Genomic DNA, 20,442 nt, shown 5'->3' with positions numbered 1-20,442 from the left:
ACTTTTATGGGAAGCAAATTCTATTGAAGAATCTGACCTGGTTGCAAATCTAAAAGAGCGCCACGGTATAAACAACATTCTCAAAATTTTCGCCGCTATTTAGCGCTACGGTTGCATCAGTTTTCACGGAACGAGAAGAATTTCTTAATTTTTAGTTCTGACAATTTAAATACAAAATATTCATCTGCAGTTTTAAAGTTATTCGAACATAATTTTGTATTTATTACTGAAATTAAACGATTTATCCATGAATGACCAACGTGCGGGCCGACCGAGCGTGTCGTGGGCCCGCGCGAAGTGAATACAATAATGAAATGTAAAGTTGTTATTGAGGGTCAACGAAAACGTGGTAGGCCAAAAGTTCGATGGGCTGACGGGATAAAAGAGATCACCGGCATGAACATCTGCGCAGCTCACCGATTTGCCCAGGATAGAAGTGGTTGGAACGTCATCATCAATAGGGTCACAAAGGGTCAGTCATGACTCATAGGACAACGACGACGAAAGTTGTTATTAAAAAATTGTGAAGCATGTTATATGGTGACTACTCAATTATGATGATTATTTCACAATATCATTTTAAGTTTGGCAGATATATTTAAAGATGTAAATTTCATTCCGTAACAGGCCCTTGAGTTTAGTCGCAGTCCGTATTTTGGATGAAATGAAGCATATGTTCAGAATTGTATTCATGTTAATGGAGACGTGTGATTGCTTAGCCGCGGGAAGGTGTTTGGTGTCATGTGCTGTTCCTGAATTCCTTCTAAGCAAAAATAGTGGAGAGTGCACTCGAACAAAACCTTCAGATGGTTTTACCTTTCTTACCAATGTTACATGCCACTACTTCAGCCAATTGACCAAATGAAGATTGATTATCTAGGTAAAGCGAAAAGGGATAGAAATGGAGAAAGGTGCGAGTCAAGTGAAGATTATGTTGCCTCCATTGAGCGATGGATAGGTCAAGTTACGGATAGACGTATTTCGTCCAACATCATGAAATAAGGGATTGCCAGCACAGCAAACCCATTTCATCCAAGGTTATAGCTGTACCTGCCAGCATGCAGTTTGCATTGCTTCATCTGCAGCCTATGCGACCCACTTATGAGCGCAGATTTGCAGACAAGGAAACGGGATTTACTTCTATCTACATAGAACTCCTGCCAGAACAGTGTCCGAACCTAAGCAGACTTATTCCCTTTCTTTGATTTTTTCCCTTTCTTGAAAAGCCGAGAGCAAGCTTTAAAGAGCATGGATATCTTTGTGAATTAAGTAATCAAAGCAGAATGAAGAAACTCTCAGAATAACAAAGAAATACAACCTTCAGAATTAAACATTTCCGATCTATGGGACGGAATAATATGTGATGAACCTCCAGTCCCGATGCGCAGCCCAAAGCTTAATTACAACCACACACCTTCGCCGTGATTTCCCTTATTGCGCAATACGGTCGCCACCCCAAGGCTAGTAGTAGTAGGATTTACTAAAGCGAATTTTATCTAAAGAAGCATCAACAATAAGAACTCGCAAGATGAATCGGGCAGAATGTGCAGAAGGAGACGCCCCTCGTCAGTTGTAAGCTTGCATTCAATTGTTAATCAGGTATTACCCAAAGAAAGAGGCTTAGATAACATGCTACATTAAACATACAAGGTGATTGCTTGCTCTAGCCTATAGTCTAGGCCCAACGTTAATCATATAGACTAACGTTGGCGTAGGCCTTACAACATAAGTTTGAATATGTGTGTAACTAATTATAGGCCCTGTTCTGTTACACGTGGTAAGGGTGACACACATACTGTAGGTTTATGTCCACATGGAACACAAATACGAGCCCATTTAGCTGCAGGCGACATTTTGAACATTGTATTTGTAGAGTCAGTAGGCCGTATGAATCAGTGATACATGTGATTTGCTTCATTAATCACCCGTTAATCTTACAAAATGAAATAGGCCTACATGCCCAACTTGGTGACGCTTAGTAATTTAATTTTCAAATGAAAGTGACGCTCAGATAGCCATGAATCAAGTTGTCTAGAACAATGCGAATCACATTTGGCAGTGTTGGTTGTTGAGCGAAGGTTTCCATGGGACTTTTGGCCAAGGTTAACCTTTGACCTAATTTGATCACGTGATATTTGGGTTTATATATAGTTTTCATGGTATGCTATATCCTACACGTGTCTAAGTGTTTTGACTATTTTGTCAATGTGGTATGCACCTAACAACCCATAGATTTTTCGTTTTGGTTATTTGACCTTTGACCATATTGTCGTCATAACTTACGGAGACTGTATATCCCATGCCCAGGCACATAGCTACCAAGTTTGAAGTCCATTGGCCTTACGTTTAGGAGGAGATCGCGAAAAGCTTTGCACATAAGTTTGGACAACTTTGACCTACATAGATCTTTGGGGTCTGATATCCTACATGGGTTAAAGTGTTATGGTCATTTTGTCATTGTGATATGCGTACATTTGCTAAAATAACGTTGTGGTTATTAATCTCTGTCTGTCATAAGTCACGTTTAAATTCCCGCACACCCCCTCCTTCACACACACAAACGAACACGTTTCGTAACCGTGACCCCAAAATGGCCCACCTATATGTATTTAGGGCCATAATGGAACTCCAAGTACCCGTAAATTGTTCACACCATTCATTTCCAATTTTCCATGGTCATCGTTGCTATGGTAACCGATAGAGCAATTTTAGGCCGCAACATCCAACTGACTACAATATCATCCCTTCTCTATGTACATTACATATATTATGTAATGGGAAGAGGTAATAATGGAACTTGGCAAGCAAATTTATACCATTTGAGATTTTTCTGCGAATCAGAGATTAGCAAATTGCATAAAGTTCACTCAAAGTCTAACTCTGCTGTCCCAAAAGTTGGTAACTACAACGATGCCTCATATTTATGTAATAAGCTTAGTTCCTCATTATCTAATCGTTTTAAAAAATTTCATGAGGTCTGTATACTTTAGATAGCAGCTACGTATATACAGAAAGGGCAAATGAAGAGGTTTGCGATGTATAGAGTTCTTTGTGGAAGGTAGTGGGCTTACAGCACAGTGGTGGATCATTCTTCTCGTTGTTTTGCACTGAAAATGAGCTGCAAAAAGTTTCCTCAAGACAAGGTACAAAGTGGGAAATTATTACCCTTTGGGCGTATAGGCATTTCCTTTTTAACGATGTTTTCTTACGCACCGCTATTTCGGTATTTACCAATACTTGTCTCCACGACCCCTTTCGAGAAATCATATAACGGTCACTGTAATGTCATCATTAATGTGTCACCGTCGTAACTTAATCTATCGTCTTTAATTAATAATAAAGCAGGCTTGATAAAGATATGCATTTTTTATTGTGCAGCCTAATAATTACAACATCAAGAGAGCTGGTAATTGGCCCATGCAGGTCAGTTTAGCAATGGTGACGTACTCGCACTTCGTACCGTACACAGGTAATATTTTTGCGAATATTTCTCAAAAACTTAATGAGAAGGTGACACGGTGGTGGACTTTAATACTAAACTATGGTGGAATAATTAACGACAGGAATATGGAGTAACTGATACATCATCCTAAGTAGTTTACTTATAGTTTAACGCTATATATTGTTTGTCATAAATCAGTGAAAACAAAAATATACACCCAAGTCGAAATGTTGAATTTTCTACTCGAGATACTAGAAACTGCGTATTGTTACATCTCCACATGCAGAAGGCAATATGTCAATGCAATGTTCACCCCACTTCCTCTCTCCTCCTTCCATCAATCCTGTAAGGCTCATGTGACGGCTACCACCTTCGCAACGAAATCAATTATAAGGATTCAATTATAAGGATGCAACGTGTTCGTGATCGGAGTTTCAAAAGGTTCCAATATTGGTTGAAAAGTTGTTTATGTTTCTAGGCTATATCACTAAAGACTCGAGGAATTGACAATTTGAATTATATATACTATACTATATATATACTATGAAATTAACTTATGAACTAGTCCAATAAAGAAAAATTCAACTTTTAGAAAAGAACGCTAAAAATCGTTGACAAATCGTACATGTTTTGTTCAAATAAATCTGTCCCCTATCGCCGGGGAGAAAAGAGAAACCACAATTGGCATCATTTTAATCACCATTACAATAATTAGTATACAGACGTTTTCACATAATCATAGTTTCTATTGGCACTGGCTATGGACCTATAGTTCGGTTTACCTAGAGCCGGAATTATCAGTTCGTAAAGCACACAATTCCTGCATGGTTAAACTGGTTCAAAACCTATTCTAGCGAAATTCCGCTTCGCTCCTTCCAAAAGCAAACTTTAAAAAAGAAAAGTTAAGACGGAGTGGAGTTCCTGTTATAACGTTTTTTAACGTTTATTTGGCAAGTGTTATCAATATTGTCATTTTCTGTGTAAAGGGACAATTATGTAACCAAATATCACCTTTTTATGTTAGGAATTATCGAATAAATGCATTTAATTGAAGTCCCCATATGAATAATTTCTTGAATCGCTCCGTTTTTCCCCAAGAGGTTTCAAAAGGAGAGATCCTTCCAACATTATAATCTAATTCTCATCACATCATCAATAATCAAGAATTCTTATTTCCATGCCATTTATATCCGAAACGCTTCAAGAATCTTCCCCATCAATTCTCTCAAATCATATTACATACACTACTTATACGGTGGAAAATATATGTTCATCTAAATACGCTGAGTATCAAACTTATATGCACCCTCGATTACGCTGTCTCGTATTGGACGAGAGCACTATTAGCTGTAGTCTGCGCTCAGTCCGCGGTCGCTATTTAACCATCATCACTGAGCCTGTTTGAGCTGCTTGTGTTTACATCAATTTCAGAAACACTCAACAATTTTGGCGGAATCATTGACGGATATTAACGGAAAATGCTTTTGTGTGTTTTCGTGTGTATTGTGCAAATTGGATAACCACGCTATTCGGGATGTAACGAAGCTTCTGAGATTTACGAGCAGTTGTTTTCCGTTAGAAGTCTTGTAGTTATAACTCAAAACAGGGATTCGTAATTTTAAGACAGGTTGATTGGAGATTTTCTGTTGGATGAGAATATATCGGCTCAGTCACTGGAACCGATCGACAGCACATCGTTTGTTTCTTTGTATTGTATTTTCGGTTCTCGTTTCTGATATATTGCGTTTATAAAATAGGATATTGGTTACCACTGAGAGACTTCAAGCACTTACGAAGTAGAACCGTTAAACTCACCAAATACTTCCAATTTTACACAATGACGCATCGCTTGCAAAGACTTGAATTTTATTAGATAGTATCCTGTTAAGTTTATACGACTCCTGTACATTGCATAAACAATCACATCGGGAACCAGTCTTACAATGTAGTCTGACTACACGCCAAATCTGTTGCCAGCGGTTTGAGTTCACTTCGTCATTAAATACTTATAATTTCAATACTAACGACACCATGGAGTGCGTAATTGTTCTTAATATCATTGATTGGCCTACCCTGTTATTTATTGTACTACCGTGAGGCAATTTTAAACTTAATACTGACGGTGTATATGATTAGTTGGTTTGCATTAACGAACGCCAACGTATCTCTGAGTACACGTATTTTGTTCTGAACGATTTGAGATTTCTTCAAAGAGAGGAAAAATATTCCATACATGAAGTCGGAGTTTAGGTTAAAAGGATTATAAACACGGATTAGTTATGCCTACGAGAAAAGGTCTCTTAGCGCCTCAGAACACTTTCCTGGACACAATCGCAACACGCTTCGATGGCACACGTAAGTTTTCTGTTTACATATTGTCCTTTTGATTTATGTAACGAGTAAATGTAATTTCAAAATGTCTGTCCTCTTTTAACGTTCTCCATATTCAGTTACAAATTCTAAAATTGCGTAACATGTATGCGCCTGTTGCTTTTAATGTTTTATACTATACACCATTCTTCTCACATATTGACATAGCGTGTACAATTACGTGAGTGTACAATTACGTACCATAAAGTATGTATATATATATATATATATATATATATATATATATATACCATATACCATATACCTATGATTGTGATATATTCAGCCGGGCAGTAGCACGGTTCCAATCCTAGGATTAAATGACCATAAAAAAACGGCTGGATTCGTTTTTGAATTACGTAATAAGTGCTATTGTCAATGTTAATGAATGCAGCGAAAGGTACCGTATATTTGCCGTCGTCAAAGCAACGTTAATCTTTTCAAAATCACCCTGCAGTTATTGCAATTGTATACGTAAGACGTTGTTAATCAAGGGAGTTTATGCTAGCAATTAAGGGCCTTTATAGTCTGATACTAGCCGTAATGGAAGATGTTTGTTCTGATTTATTTCTTCCGTTAAGGACTAGCAGCTGGCTATAAATTGATCAAAAGGCAGCAACCGGTTCTTATGATCATCATTTTCTGAGAACGGTCTCATAAAAACTAGGGCTGTGTCAGATGATATCTTAAACGTCTTTGGTTTGAAGAAAAGGAAAGACAAACATGATCTGGGGGAAATTAGATCGATCCTGCCTCGGGACATACCGTTTACATTGACATAAGTATCAAGTTAAATCACTGAAAAGGAGACGATGATATGTAAGCAAGATGGGAACAAGTTACATATAGTTCGGATATTATACATCCGAAAACTAATACAAAAATTGTATAAAAACACATTAAACCAAATATAGACAAATGTATTAATGAAATTGATTTGACTATTAATACCCACGTTGTATACGTAATTTCTGTTGAAGTTTACCTATCCAATATTCTTCATCTTCAAACTTACAAAATATCCGCTAGGAATACCTACGTCCCAACCTTAACTATTTTTTCCGAAGGAAGAGTAAACGGACTTCATATTGAAGATCGTATAATTGGCATTAATTTACATTTTAATTTGATGATAAGTCAGCATCTGTCTTCCAAAATCGGTTAACCATAATAATTCCATTATAGATTGTTTTATATCTTCATTTTTTTAATACTTTCAAGCCAGCCTCATTTTGAAGTTGATTTGTAAATCTAACATCGACGCAAGCGTATAACTACAAGCAATGTTTTGGTTCATGGCATGTTTTTTCATCTCCGGTCCAAAGGTCCAATTGTCACTGGCCATCAGAGACATACGAGCACAAGTTTTCGACAAGATCAAATCTATTGATATTGAGGAAAAATGCTTTATTTAAAATAGTTTCTTGAACGAACAATGTGAAAACGCTTCATCATAGGTTTTATCGTGCCGTGCAAGCTGGTTGCTTTTAACTTACGCAGGAAATATACATTTTACATCGGTTAAAAAACTATAAATATCTTTAGGCGTTCATTGTTAACATACCTATGGTAGCGACTTTTATATGATATATTTGAGTATATAGTTTACAATCTCACAGAAACAACAATCTGGTAATTTAAAGTCCATACTTACTGCAACCAAGTACTCTTACACATAGTCTGAAGTAGGACTTGCTGACTACTAATATTTGTTGCAACTTATAAAAATATTTCATGCATATTTAAGCATACATCAATATACCCTCAGGCTTCAATTATCTCGAAAGCAGGCGGTGCATGAGCGTCGAATAACATTACAGACCCACAGCTTGTTTGCGTTAATATGTGCGTACGTATACAGTCTAAGGTGTTCATATCGTGGTATTGACGATACGAATCTTTGCCTAACGAATTGTAGTATGGTATTGTTCTTGACCTATCCACTTCACAAATTCATACAACAATACTTTACGTGTTTTGTTACTTTACTTCTAACTGTTTGTAATTGGTTATTTGTAGAAAACAATGACCTATAATCTCGTATAGAATATGTGTACCGGTATTGCAAAAGCACGCTGTAGTAGGCCCAACCCACAACCATCATCGAGCTACAGGTCTACAAATAATTCCTATATAGCTGTGTCATTTAATTTAATACGTCATTAGCATTTCTCCTTTTTGATGGCAATCATATCCCGTTTTTTTTTTATTTACTTAAAATATTTATAACGCATTTTGACAAATTTCGCGAAACTAGTCTCCATAGATACCGAAGTGAAACAACCTCGCAAACGATGAGCTAATTGCTTATTTTCTATCTTGGGTATCATACAAGCTGTAGATAAAAAAGTTGTATTTATTACTGAACGCTGCGGGGTGAGTATCTTAAACAAACACAAAACCGTCAGTGGTCGCGTTTATTCGAAAATTGCAATCGAATTGGATAGTAGATAAGATTTAAATACGTCATAATACGTTAGTTCAGCTCAGTCGTTCTAACTGCCTGAAAGGTAAACAAATCATGTTATTAAAATAAATATTGGGAACCAAAACTTGGCTCCATCGAATCGACTGGTGTCTTTCACTTTTCTTTGATCTGAAGACAACGTATGGCATAAGAAGATTTCCACTATTCAAACTAGCTGAAGCAAATCCCAAATGGATTTTTTTCACACTCACGAGGGGGGCATAAAGAAGATACTACCACTTCATGAACCTTCAACTTTGATAAAAAATGTATTTTATCTCTCCTCGAGGTAATTATCCTGTGTCAACCAATTTACTCTCAAAGGGCTTTAAAGAATGAGAGAGACATGCTAAGTTAACATGACAAAATATATCTTCATGCTACATGCAGGGTCGTTAAATATAGCTCGTTGTTTTCAATAGCGTTGTGCCCTGGCTGTCAGAATCACAAAATGGAGAAATAACTTAATAGGTATATGTCAGAAGGTATTACAATTTTGATGAGCAGGTAATGAGTTGTTTTAGCATATTTAATGACGGTTCGGATGCTTGAAGTGAATGTAATTATTGAATTGTTTCAAAACCTGAAATTGCTTTGTGATAAGATAAAGTCTTGATATTACCTGAACGGGATAATATATCTTACTTGGAGAGTTATTTTGAAATATCTTTTTCATTTATACATTGTAAAACGTATATCGTGAACTAGTGAACAATGAGTAAAAATTGCAGTAGGATTAAAATATAAGAATTTCTGAAAATCCGTAGTTCACATTGTGGCAAGCTATGAGGATGCCTTAAATATCTGTTTTAATAATTAAAGGCGGTCAATTAAAGTCCCATTGAAGCATTATACAATGGGAATGGGGGTCAACATTGTTATGTTAACTCGGCTTTGACAGAAGTATTAACCATTTCACGTATATAGTGAAGACAAATCTAAATGGAGTTTATTTGAAGTATATAGCCTATATACGACAATTCTTTTCTTCAACATCAAAACGACATCACGCGCGGGTACTGTGTATTTCATTTTCGATGGAATTAAACATATTTAAAACATTTTCCTATGATCTTGATTGAAGAATGACACAATATGAAACGATTTACAAAATAATTTAGACAAATGGCATGAAAAACTCAGAAACTCAACATGGGTCTTGTGAAATCTGCATCCCATCGCAAACTACAGCGTTTAGTTTTTATTAGACCAATACTACGATTGAAAGGCAAAAGTAAAATATTTCAATTTAACGGAGGTTCAACTCAACCATATCATAACTGTTGATGTTCTTGTTTTGTTGTATCTGTTTACATGTTGTTGCTTTATTAATTAATTAATTAACTTATTTATTCAGTTTTGCTGCGAAGAATACTTTCATCTCAATGATTGACTAAATTGCTCAAATATAATCTTATCTCTTTTAAGTTTAGTCACCTTTTCATCACTAGTCGAATTAGAATCTCCAGCCACAACCTAAATCAACGACGGCGCTGTCAAATTGATCCTCTGTAGTTCCGCGAAACTTGTCAAGTTGAAGTCTCTGAAATCACTGAGAATTCCTTTACGGAATGTCTGACGGACACTTCTGGGCAAACGACCTGTAATGATTCCCTAATTCACACATAGTTTGACATATTCGAACTAACATTTGGTTGTTACCACTCATATCTAGTACCTCTTAGCAATGAAATGTGCTCCAACTGAGTTTAAAAATTGCATCCAAGTCTCCAAAAAGGAATATACTGGACTTATACCTAAGATTCTTCTCTTTAATTATTAAAGACGAGATATTTTGAAACATATTTTCACAACTAGCACATATATTGAGATGTGTTACATCGCTTTACAAAATCTTTCTTGTAGATCTGTAAACAGTATAGATCAAACGCATAAGTGCCTAGAGCCATGTCTATGGCTCTGTTAGGACCGACATGATAGCGCCCTCTGCATCCCATGGAGTTAATCGACCCTCGTAACTAATCAGGATTGCACCGACTCCCAAGCTTTATTAGCTGTTATCAAAGTTACCTGCTTCCAAGGTTACATTTTCTGCATCAATATCATCAACAACAAAAATCGCGAATTTTTATATACCGCATACCAGTAGTTTGCATTCTGCAAAGCCCATATTGCGTATATATCCTACAAGGATTCATTACCGGAGCAAATTAAAACGACTGATAACTGAAGAATATTCTTGTTTTAAACATTCAACTGCACGCGAGTATACTCTTCGTAATACAATGGCATGTTTCCGATTGTTGTTTTAGAGCAGGAGTTCTCCATTAACTGTCTATGAGGATCAGGGGGAATCATTGGTTGGTGCATCCCAACGGCTAGACAATAACAATCTCACTATAACTATAGGTTGAGCAACATGCAGTGCAGGGAGCCGCTAAATCCTACAGCCTTAAATGTCTGCATTCCTAATTAGTACAAGGTTCGGGCCAATTTGTTTTCTATAATATTATCTAGCAGTCAAGACTCTAACCTCTCACGAGCCGTTTTGGCCCGCATAAACTTCGAACAAAGCTATTATGGTTGGATTTGACACAGAGATACACAAAAATAGTAACTTGTATTTGTTCCATGTGTCTGTCAGCCCCTGTAGACCCTCTTAAATCGGAACATGATCGGATAAGTGAGATTAGAAAGTGAAATTAACCGTACCACAAGGGTGGAAACGATCCGAGTACGCAATTACCGAAGTAGTATAGTCACTTAGTCAGTTCACACCAGCTAAAAATCATTACAAAAAATCAGAATAATCCCTATAGAAGACGAACTTAATGTTGTGAGAAATAATGATAGCAAAATAAGCAAAGAATCAGTATCAAATTTACCCAAGTCGAGGCCTTATATTAAAATAGACGGTTAGAAAAACAAACGTGAATATTTAGTATACATACTTCGATGTAATAACGTACTCTGCGCATCACAAAATGACTGGGGGATCACGGATATCTTATACCTCGCTGCTCTTATTAAACTCCGTTTAACTCAATTTTAAGTCGGCATCAATCGTTCTACCATTTCGATGTGAGAATGGGGTGGATGAAATGGGGTGATGCACGATGGAGTAGTTCTATTGTACCGAAAAGTACTCGTAAGAAACTAGTCAAGATTATTTACTTAAGGTGTTTTCATTAGTACGCATAGAAAGGACCTCTTAAACGTCATAAGACAGTCTCTAAAATGCTGTTTGTGGTAAACATGTCCGCGCATGCGTGTCATCGGATGGGTTCGATTTCAGTGGTGATTTCATCAGACTGCAATTATTGTGCGTGTGACTTGAACATACACATGAGTGATCTTCGCACTTCGGCAGGCGTCTGAAAGCCTATGCATCATTTTGTAAGATGGTCACTTCTGTTTTCTGTTTGATAAAATACGCAACGAACCCAAAATAAGATTCGGTTGAATTGTTATAATTCTGATATGGGAGTGCTTATTGTCATTAAATACCCACACCAACACCAAATATTTCATTTCTTTTTATTCTAAGGACAATTATTTTGTACCCTTTTTTTCCTTTCCAGAGTATCTGAATGGTATCTATATATTATTAAAATATGTGGTGTGATTTTTCACATTTTATCGTCTTTATGCTGTAATATGAGGAATATTTTTTTTATACAATCTTCATTCTTGGCGGGATGTAGTGCACATCAAGGCACCAGATCTGATTAACATTTCCATTTTGAAAGCCATGATATTTCGCAGAGAGGAGTTTAATAAAAAGTTATGAAAGAAATCTTTCGTTAATGGAACATTTCTAGCGGAAATGACTTGTGTACATTTATCTAAATAACATCACAGCACACAATCTTTGATCAAGAGGATTCTCAGCAGCAAGAACTTGCAATAATTCTTGGTTGTTTAACAATTTCAGCGATCAAATTTTGTGTTACACTTGACTCAGTGTCTACATGGAGTGTTATAATGATGATGAATTTAACCAGATTGAGTGACCTTTATTCTTTTTCAGAATGACGGATGTTAAATATGAAGTTTATACTTCTAAGGAAGAATATTTGCTATATTTCCTGCTTACGATATTTAGCGAAGATATTCAACATAATGAATGTATAATAATAAAAAATGCATGACGTCACCACCATTTAATTCGTTCAGTCATTTCAGTCTTCCATACACAGGTCATGTACGTGGACAGCTATCATTACATCTCCATAGATCTCCAGCACAACTGCACTCGATCAAGCAATAGCCTAACACACTTTCAAATCCGGATGTTTTCATCCTAACCTTTATGGTATTTATGCAATAAACAGTACAGTGCTTTATAAAGTTAGTTTGTATACAGTGTATAAGGTATATCCATGCAGATGCACGGCTTGACAATATCAGTGCTTGTCAGCATAACGTTATCAGCAAATCTCTCAGTCGTGACGTTGTTTACTGTTCCGTTTTACGTCCGTTCCACATGATCTCAGATATTTCAACTGATGGAAGTAATTTACATTTTGTCCCCCAGTAGATATTTTGAGTTAAATTCAGTCGAGTTATTTCAACCATAACAGCACTTGTCAAAGTGATCATTTCAGAGTAGAGCCCCTACTGACATATGAAATTTAAAAATTCGAACCAGTTTTCATATGTTTATCTGTTTAACTGTCCTCCAAAACAACTTGCTATAAGGCTGAATATTGGAAATCAACAGAAATAACAGAAGTAAAACTTTCTCAATTTTCACAAGCAAAAAATGACATAAAAATTGAGTAACTGATGGATAAATTAAAATAAAGTAATTCGTTGTTATATCATGCATGAGTGTACATCTTGTACTATATGCTTCACTGTCAAAGTTGATAGATTACGCACACTTATCAAAGCACGACGAAACAGGATATTCAATGATATCCGACGATGTTCGGTCCTGAATCATATACATGCCGACACATAGTATACATATGGGTTGTAGTATTTGGGTTGCAAGATTCGGCCACCGATAGATGTCACGGCAGGAAGAAATGCTGAAATATACTCATATCGGTGGATTGGAGGGTGTGGGTGGGGGGGGGGGCTGATAGGGGGAGGTGGATAGTGCAGTTTAGTGGAGTGAGGAGAGTAACACGGGAGGACTTATACATTTGACCTGGTCTGATGTGGATACCAATGTTGTATTGGACAAAACAATGGATCATAATAAATGTTGTGAAGTTTTGTTAGTGACCTATATTAGGTATACTTGAGAATATCCCCCCCCCCCCCTTCTTTACTTACAGCCAGTTTGTCCCGTAAGGAAGGCGATGCAAGGAGTTTGTGAATTAGTTGTTCTGTGTGATTAAATATCAATCCGTCAATCAATCAATAAAATAACATTATTTACTCAAACTAATAACATATATGCGAATTAGATGTGACGTAAAATGGCTTGCGAAATAGTTTGCCGTACGATGTTGTATAATGTCAAACATTACCTCCCATGATCCAGAAGCTTGTAATTTACATGAATTTTGGCGAAGTATATACATACGATATGTACCGCGTTACAAAACAACATCTTTATAAACACATGTCCATACATGTGTTACTGAGGCCTGCAGTGTGCAGTGCTTAAATCTACCCAAGATTGTTTTTGCTTCCACTGTGATGTTTTTTTTTTTCTGTTGAGGATTTTTATGGTCCTGTTTGACGATACGCTACCAGGTGCATTGATATCTATTACACTGTAAATTTTCTCAATTGTTGAACTGATTTTTTTTTTCAGGTATTGTTTATCCTTTTCTTCGATGATATAGTTCAATTTAATTTGAGCATATCATATAATATTCAGTGGAAGTTGTTGACTCACTATGTACGCCATGTGACTTCTGCATTCTATTTAAGTATTGTTTCACTGCCACATATTGAAACAAAAAATATGCATGTTTAATGCCCACGAAACATGGACAATAAAGTTTTAACATCATTATCACCATGGTAACCGATGATATAGAATCCCTTTGCAATTGTTCGAGTTTTCCAGCCTACACGTTATTGACACTCAACCTGCAAACGTCGCCGTACATGCATTAAACTGTAATCTTTAGTACACATTGCGACGGCATGCTGCAGACCGCCATACCTGCGTGGGCGGAAAATTGGCAACGAAACATCAGCGCTAGGCAAGTTTTCTAACGCTCGCAATATAAAAAGCAACGTTCTCTATCCATTTGATAATAGCAAACAATCGTTGAGATATATTGCCTTAGTAAACGAAAGTGAAAATTTGTTAATCAAATCCAACGGGGTCTATCTTTGAATTCATAACATTAATATGAACATCATGTATCATAACATGGTGCAGGAGGAGCTTACAAGGCAAATGTCAACCTTTTTAATGATTTTATATGCTCGCACCATGCGACTTGGATGCAGCAAGAATCGTGTTATTATACACATTAACCTATAGAGCCGTACGGTGATAGTAAGCCATATCTACATATACTTGTTGATCATATATATATGGCAGCATGTGTTAAACATTGCAACAGGCTTGTCAAAGGGGTTAAAAGAAGCAATGTTTGATGTCGCCGTTTACGAGACAGAAATTAAGTTTTCACCATGATAGTGGATCGCTCTGTATCTTTAATTTTAATATACCAATAAATGTCGTAGACATGTATGAAGCGATCATATCTTACACACACACAGATACATAGAGAACTTGTTTGAGATATTTTCATGGTTATTGGTTAGATTGAATTGAACGAACAAAAGTGAGTGATACCTTTCTTGAAGTCACCGACTAGAGAAAGATAATAAATCAAATTTGGATGTTATCCAATTTGACATTTGGCATGTGATGGGTATCATTTGATATGTAGCATGGTCAAGTCTTCTCAATGTGATTTGAAAAGAGGTGTATAAATGCATGCACATTGCACAATAATGTACACTCGATTGCGCAATAAGTTATATGTCCATATGAACAAAATTGCTTCCGTAGGGAATATTTACGATTGGGCTGTGTATCTCTATACATATGAGTGTGCGCGAGTGAATGGGTGGGGGGGGGAGTGGAGGGGCGGGCGGGCGGGGTACGTAGTAAAAAATGGGAACTTTAAACATTTAAAGTGTAACTATACATATCCGTTCTCTATTTGTTAATAACGTACTTGTTAATCTTCCCAAGATATTAAATAATTTGACACAGAATATTGACACACTTGCATGTATACTAGCAACACTCGACATGTTACCATGGAACTACAGCATAACGTCATAATGTTCAACATATGTAGATAACCTTACTCACAAACAAGTTAATGATTATAAGGCGACTTGTCTACTGCATTCGCAAAAAGATAATAACATTAGTTGGGATTAGATGCAGGACAATGAGATTAGCTAGTGATCATAAATAAATTATCCCAGGCGTTGTCATCATCCTGTTGCCTAGAGCCCGTCTCCGTCCCTCGGGTATAAGAGCACGGTATGTGATTTGTAACTGTTTGATACTATCCCAAATCCTAATGTATACTTATACATCCTTGGAAAAAACCGCTATCAATAAATTGTGTTCATTATGAGGCAATAAATTTGGTAACCTAACGTTTTTGGTCCAGTTCTGCTTTGTCGAGTATTAAAACGATTCGAAAGGGCACACGAGTCTTCTAAATTCAGGAAGCCTATAATATATGTATATAGCTTATATATACATAAATCTTTGTATCGCCCGATGAGTAGAACTGTACACAAAATTCAGAGTATCGACGTATTACAAAATAAAATACTTTGTATTGCTAATCTGGACTGTTCTCTACTTGTAACAAAACATGCTCAGCAGTTTATTTAGAGCACTCTCGTTGAGGCACGTGATAGCCATATCATTAATCAGTATATATATATATATATATATATATATATATATATATATCTGTATAGGAATAACGAGAAAAAACTGTTTAACACACACATATATATATATATATATATATATATATATATATATATATATATATATATATCTGTATAGGAATAACGAGAAAAAACTGTTTAACATATATATATATATATATATATATATATATATATATATATATATATATATATATAGGCAAACTATCTATATGCAAAATGCAATGACTGTGTAACAGTAGTCAGTGAGCCTGTTTTCCCATTTATTCCCTGCGATACTTACATATTATATATGCTAACACTACATGTCGCTATAGTCCATCTACAGCTTACTTCAATATTAATTCATCTTTTTTTCGTCCTTACTGCTCGGTTGCTTTGGCCACTTAACGCATTTCCTGGTGAAAGCTCTGCTATTAGGCTAATCAAAAGTCGTTTTATTTGAACAACCTTCGATATTGGTATTTCAAAATCTTAGACAAAAAAAAGGGGGGAGAGGAAAACGAATAAAAAAGAATGACAAATCGTAGGAAAAGCAATCAAATGGCTGGTTGGTATATGACGTCATCTACGGTACGTTTTCTGAGTTTTTCTTATCATTACTTATATTTTCATTGCTGCTTTTGGGTTTATTTGCCGCTCTGTAGAGATTGCTTAAAAAAATGTATAATCAGCGGACAAGATGAGCGAAATTTGAATACAAAGCAGTCATATTAATTTAATGGTCAAGGTTTCTGTAAAATTTACATTTCTTTAGTATATTTCTTTGTGTGTGATAATTTCAAATATGATTTCTCCTGAGAGAAAGTTTACGGGGAACCAAACGTTGAAAAGCAAAATGAGATTGTCAAGTGTTTGCTCGTGGCAATGTCGATCTCAAAATGCATGTAACCGTATACCGCTAATGAAAGATAAAGTGACTGAGATTAAGCATGTCACATTGTTAAACTGGTATTCCGCAGACAATATATTCAACAATTTCGACATTGTAAGTCAAACACCAACATTACTATTCAACGAATGGGAGCCCTGCCTGGTAGCACGTGTTTCATTCATATATGCATGCATACAACGTATAAGTAGTTTAAATATCTTGTCTCAGACCACAAAAGTAGTTTGTCTAATTTATTTTGTGCCAAAGTTGATTTCCTGGGAGAGATGAACCATTAATTGTTTTTTAAAAGTAATTGTATATAAAGAAGACTAAAAATGGTATCAGGATGTTATATGCATTGGTAACTCATGGCTTTGTTCAATGGTTTGTCTCGTGTCTATGTTAAGCCTCGCGTCATCTTGTCAGACACCATGCAGAAACCGATTTCTCCTCTAGTATAACTCTAGTGCAGTATATAACTATATAGGCTATAAAACTCCTCGTCTGTAATGTGTAAATTGTAATCAAGTCTCTGAGATTTACTTCAAATTAAGTTCGGCAGCTGCGGGAGTAAAGTTGTGGAATCCCGTCAGAAATAATTTGGAACCATCAGGTTGTCCAATAACGAATTTTAACCGTTAAATTGACTTCCTTTTTAGACAGAAAAAGTACAAAGTTAGGCGATTAAATCCATTAGGCTTAGATTCTAAACAAAGTGTACAATGGAGATTGTATATAGTTTACGAGAGATTGGAGAATTGATAGAAATTTAGCAAAAAAATAAAAGAATTAACGGAAGAAGAATAAGTAGTAAGATATACAGCTGTAGAAAGTTACGATTCGCAGGCTTTTTTTTTTCAATTTGCGAGGGTTAACTTTGTGATAACGAAATAGATAGTATACAGATTGATACAATTAAATAATCTTATCCCAGTGAGCATGCCTACGTTAAACCTGTATGAATTTGACCTGGATAATGTGGGCTTTAGTGGGCCAGAGCTTTCGATTTGAATGGGTTACCTATCCGCGACCCATAATGGGTTAACTTTTCAAAAGATGAGGCCCGATGTCACTTTGGGTTCCAAATGCATGTTATAAGTGAAAGCGGGACTTGAATGGTTCGGGTTGGCATAATCGTTCGTACAGGTTTAAGACTCTAAGCAGCCGGGTTGAGACGCTTCTATGCGGGCTAACTTGGTATAGGTTAAGTGTACACTTGTGAAGACTGCAAAGTTGGAGAAAATATTTCAAACATTAGTTTCCATGTGGGATAGTGCTTACCCCTCCCCACCCCCCATCACTCTACCCCGTCACATTTCAAACATATTGCTAACCGCATGTTTTTTTTTTTGCCATTCTATATAGAACCCGTTGGCATATTATGTCGCTAACTGCAATAATGGCTGCAGTTTAATTCGTAGACTTGTTCGTTCGGATACAGATCTTTACATCAATTTGTGCTTCTTGGAAAAGTTCCAGATTTTAAGACTTTACCTTTTTTGGCTAACAGCCCCCCAGCAAAATAGCAAAGTTGATCTGTATCTGAGGCCAAACTTTAACCAGAATGATTAATTACATGGGAATTATAGTGACCAGCGCTTTAACTTATACGCGATGGAAATACGGATAAACAGTTCTGAGAGAAAGGAACTAATTCTTCGATCGTTTCTAAACGTGATTATTTGAACCCTGAACTTTGACATTTAAACCACTGCAGGATAGCCTCCTCGTAGTTCATCATCCGTTTAGTTTAGGAAGCCTTGTTTGGACTGCTCTGAAAATATGTCAATGACACGTTACAAACAGCCGCGCACATATATACAAACAAACGCATGCAAGCATGCACATACATATAAACAAACGCATGCTGGCCTTCACATACATGCCAAAACAAACGTATGCAAGCCTGCACATACACTTAAGAAACGCATTACAACATAGAATGGAGTGAGCCACCGTTTATTGGTCCAAATATGTGTGTGGGGGGTGGGGGATTTGCAAGCTTATATAATCTGTGATTGCGGTTTTAGAGTGGCCGGAGAACCGGTTTAAGGGTAGAGAATGACCCTAAATTCTTTGAAGGAATACAAAAGTTGGTGTCACCCCAAACAGTTCAGTATACTGATGACTTTAAATACATATAATTATAATTGTGAATGTCAGTTGGAAACAAGAAAGTTCTGGTATGATGGACACTGGTGATGATGGTGGTGGGGAGAGGCAGGGTTATATCTTTTCACCTCTCTTCTCCATGCTTACGCCATCACGTGTGTGTGTGTTACAAAAAGACCAGATCGGAATAGGAAATTAAAACTCATTTCTCGACGTAAGAAATTTCTATGTTAGTATTGAATCATCAAATACCTTGCAAAACATACCAACATTTTTTATTGGGGGGGGGGGGGCAGTATCTGCCTTTTTTCGCATGGTTTGTTTTCTATCACCAACAAATAATTGTTAACGCTTCTCATTTGTTATGTTAGATTCACTCAATTGCCAAACACAGTATCGGGTATACTTCATTTTTTATTCAGAGAATGAAGAAAACACTGTAAAACCCCCATAAATACATCGACTTGACTCCGTTTGCATGAACAAGTGAAACTCTCTCTTTCTCTCTTCGCTATCTGGCTTGAATCGAGAGAAAAAGAAAAAAAAACCCAAGGAAAATGTCAAGATATTCAGTGCTCGTTCCTTCACTTGCTTACAAATCATGAGGCCATGCGAGGACAGAGTTTGAATACTTGATGGGGTTTACAATTGCCGATGCATAAAATGGCAGTTATCACGTCAGAGTATTTGAATTGGGCAAAGGGCTTTCTGAGCTATAAGAAAATGCTAGTCTATAAAGCAATGATTCATCGTAAATCGCATAGGAAGGTATAGGCCTATATATACGCGTACAAGCACTGGATTGACATTTGTCGAACAAAAGTTGAACAAACTTCTAAACCGAGGAACAATTCCGAATTTAGTAAGTAGAAAGTAAAATGGAAGATTTTTTTCTGCTTCTATATTAGTCATGGGTAAAAAATAATTCATGAAATAAACATATTGTAAATATCCTGAACGTTTCAAGTTTTTATATATTTTTTTATATTAATATTTCAATATGTGATGGTATGAAACAACAGAAATTCAAAACATTGACATGTACTTTATACATGTGAGAAGTCTTGTTTCACATACACTTACTAAATCCAGCGATACCCTTTTCTCTTTGAAATTATAAGTCTTGAAATCTAAGTTATGGAGCCGTTTGCACAATGATTGCTAAATTAAAATATTATATACTAGGAATATATATATATTGACAATTTTGATGCACGGGAGACGCATTGAGATTATGCATATTGAGATTACTGCAGTGGGAAATATAAATGATGAATAGTTGTCTGTATAAAGATTTTATTGGTCTATTTT

At 36.2% G+C, this 20,442-nt stretch overlaps 1 protein-coding gene across 3 annotated transcripts in view; it reads left to right on the top strand.

The window, feature by feature from the left end:
• Positions 1–1,426: 1,426 nt before the first annotated feature.
• LOC139964678 (voltage-gated inwardly rectifying potassium channel KCNH3-like) overlaps positions 1,427–20,442 on the top strand; it is a 117,313-nt gene continuing 98,297 nt past the window's right edge. The window contains exon 1 of one of the 3 annotated variants that reach the window (XM_071966500.1): positions 1,427–1,572. Coding sequence is in view for 1 of the 3 variants with exons in the window: in XM_071966499.1 (XP_071822600.1) it covers positions 5,722–5,797 (76 nt within the window). In the remaining 2 variants the exon portion in view is untranslated. Of the gene's footprint in view, positions 1,600–4,743; positions 5,798–20,442 lie in introns of those variants that run through there. The other 2 variants (XM_071966501.1, XM_071966499.1) reach the window with 2 other exon arrangements.

Source organism: Apostichopus japonicus, chromosome 23, assembly GCF_037975245.1.
Source record: "Apostichopus japonicus isolate 1M-3 chromosome 23, ASM3797524v1, whole genome shotgun sequence".
NCBI lineage: Eukaryota > Metazoa > Echinodermata > Holothuroidea > Aspidochirotida > Stichopodidae > Apostichopus > Apostichopus japonicus.
This window is presented reverse-complemented; position numbering and strand designations above follow the sequence as displayed.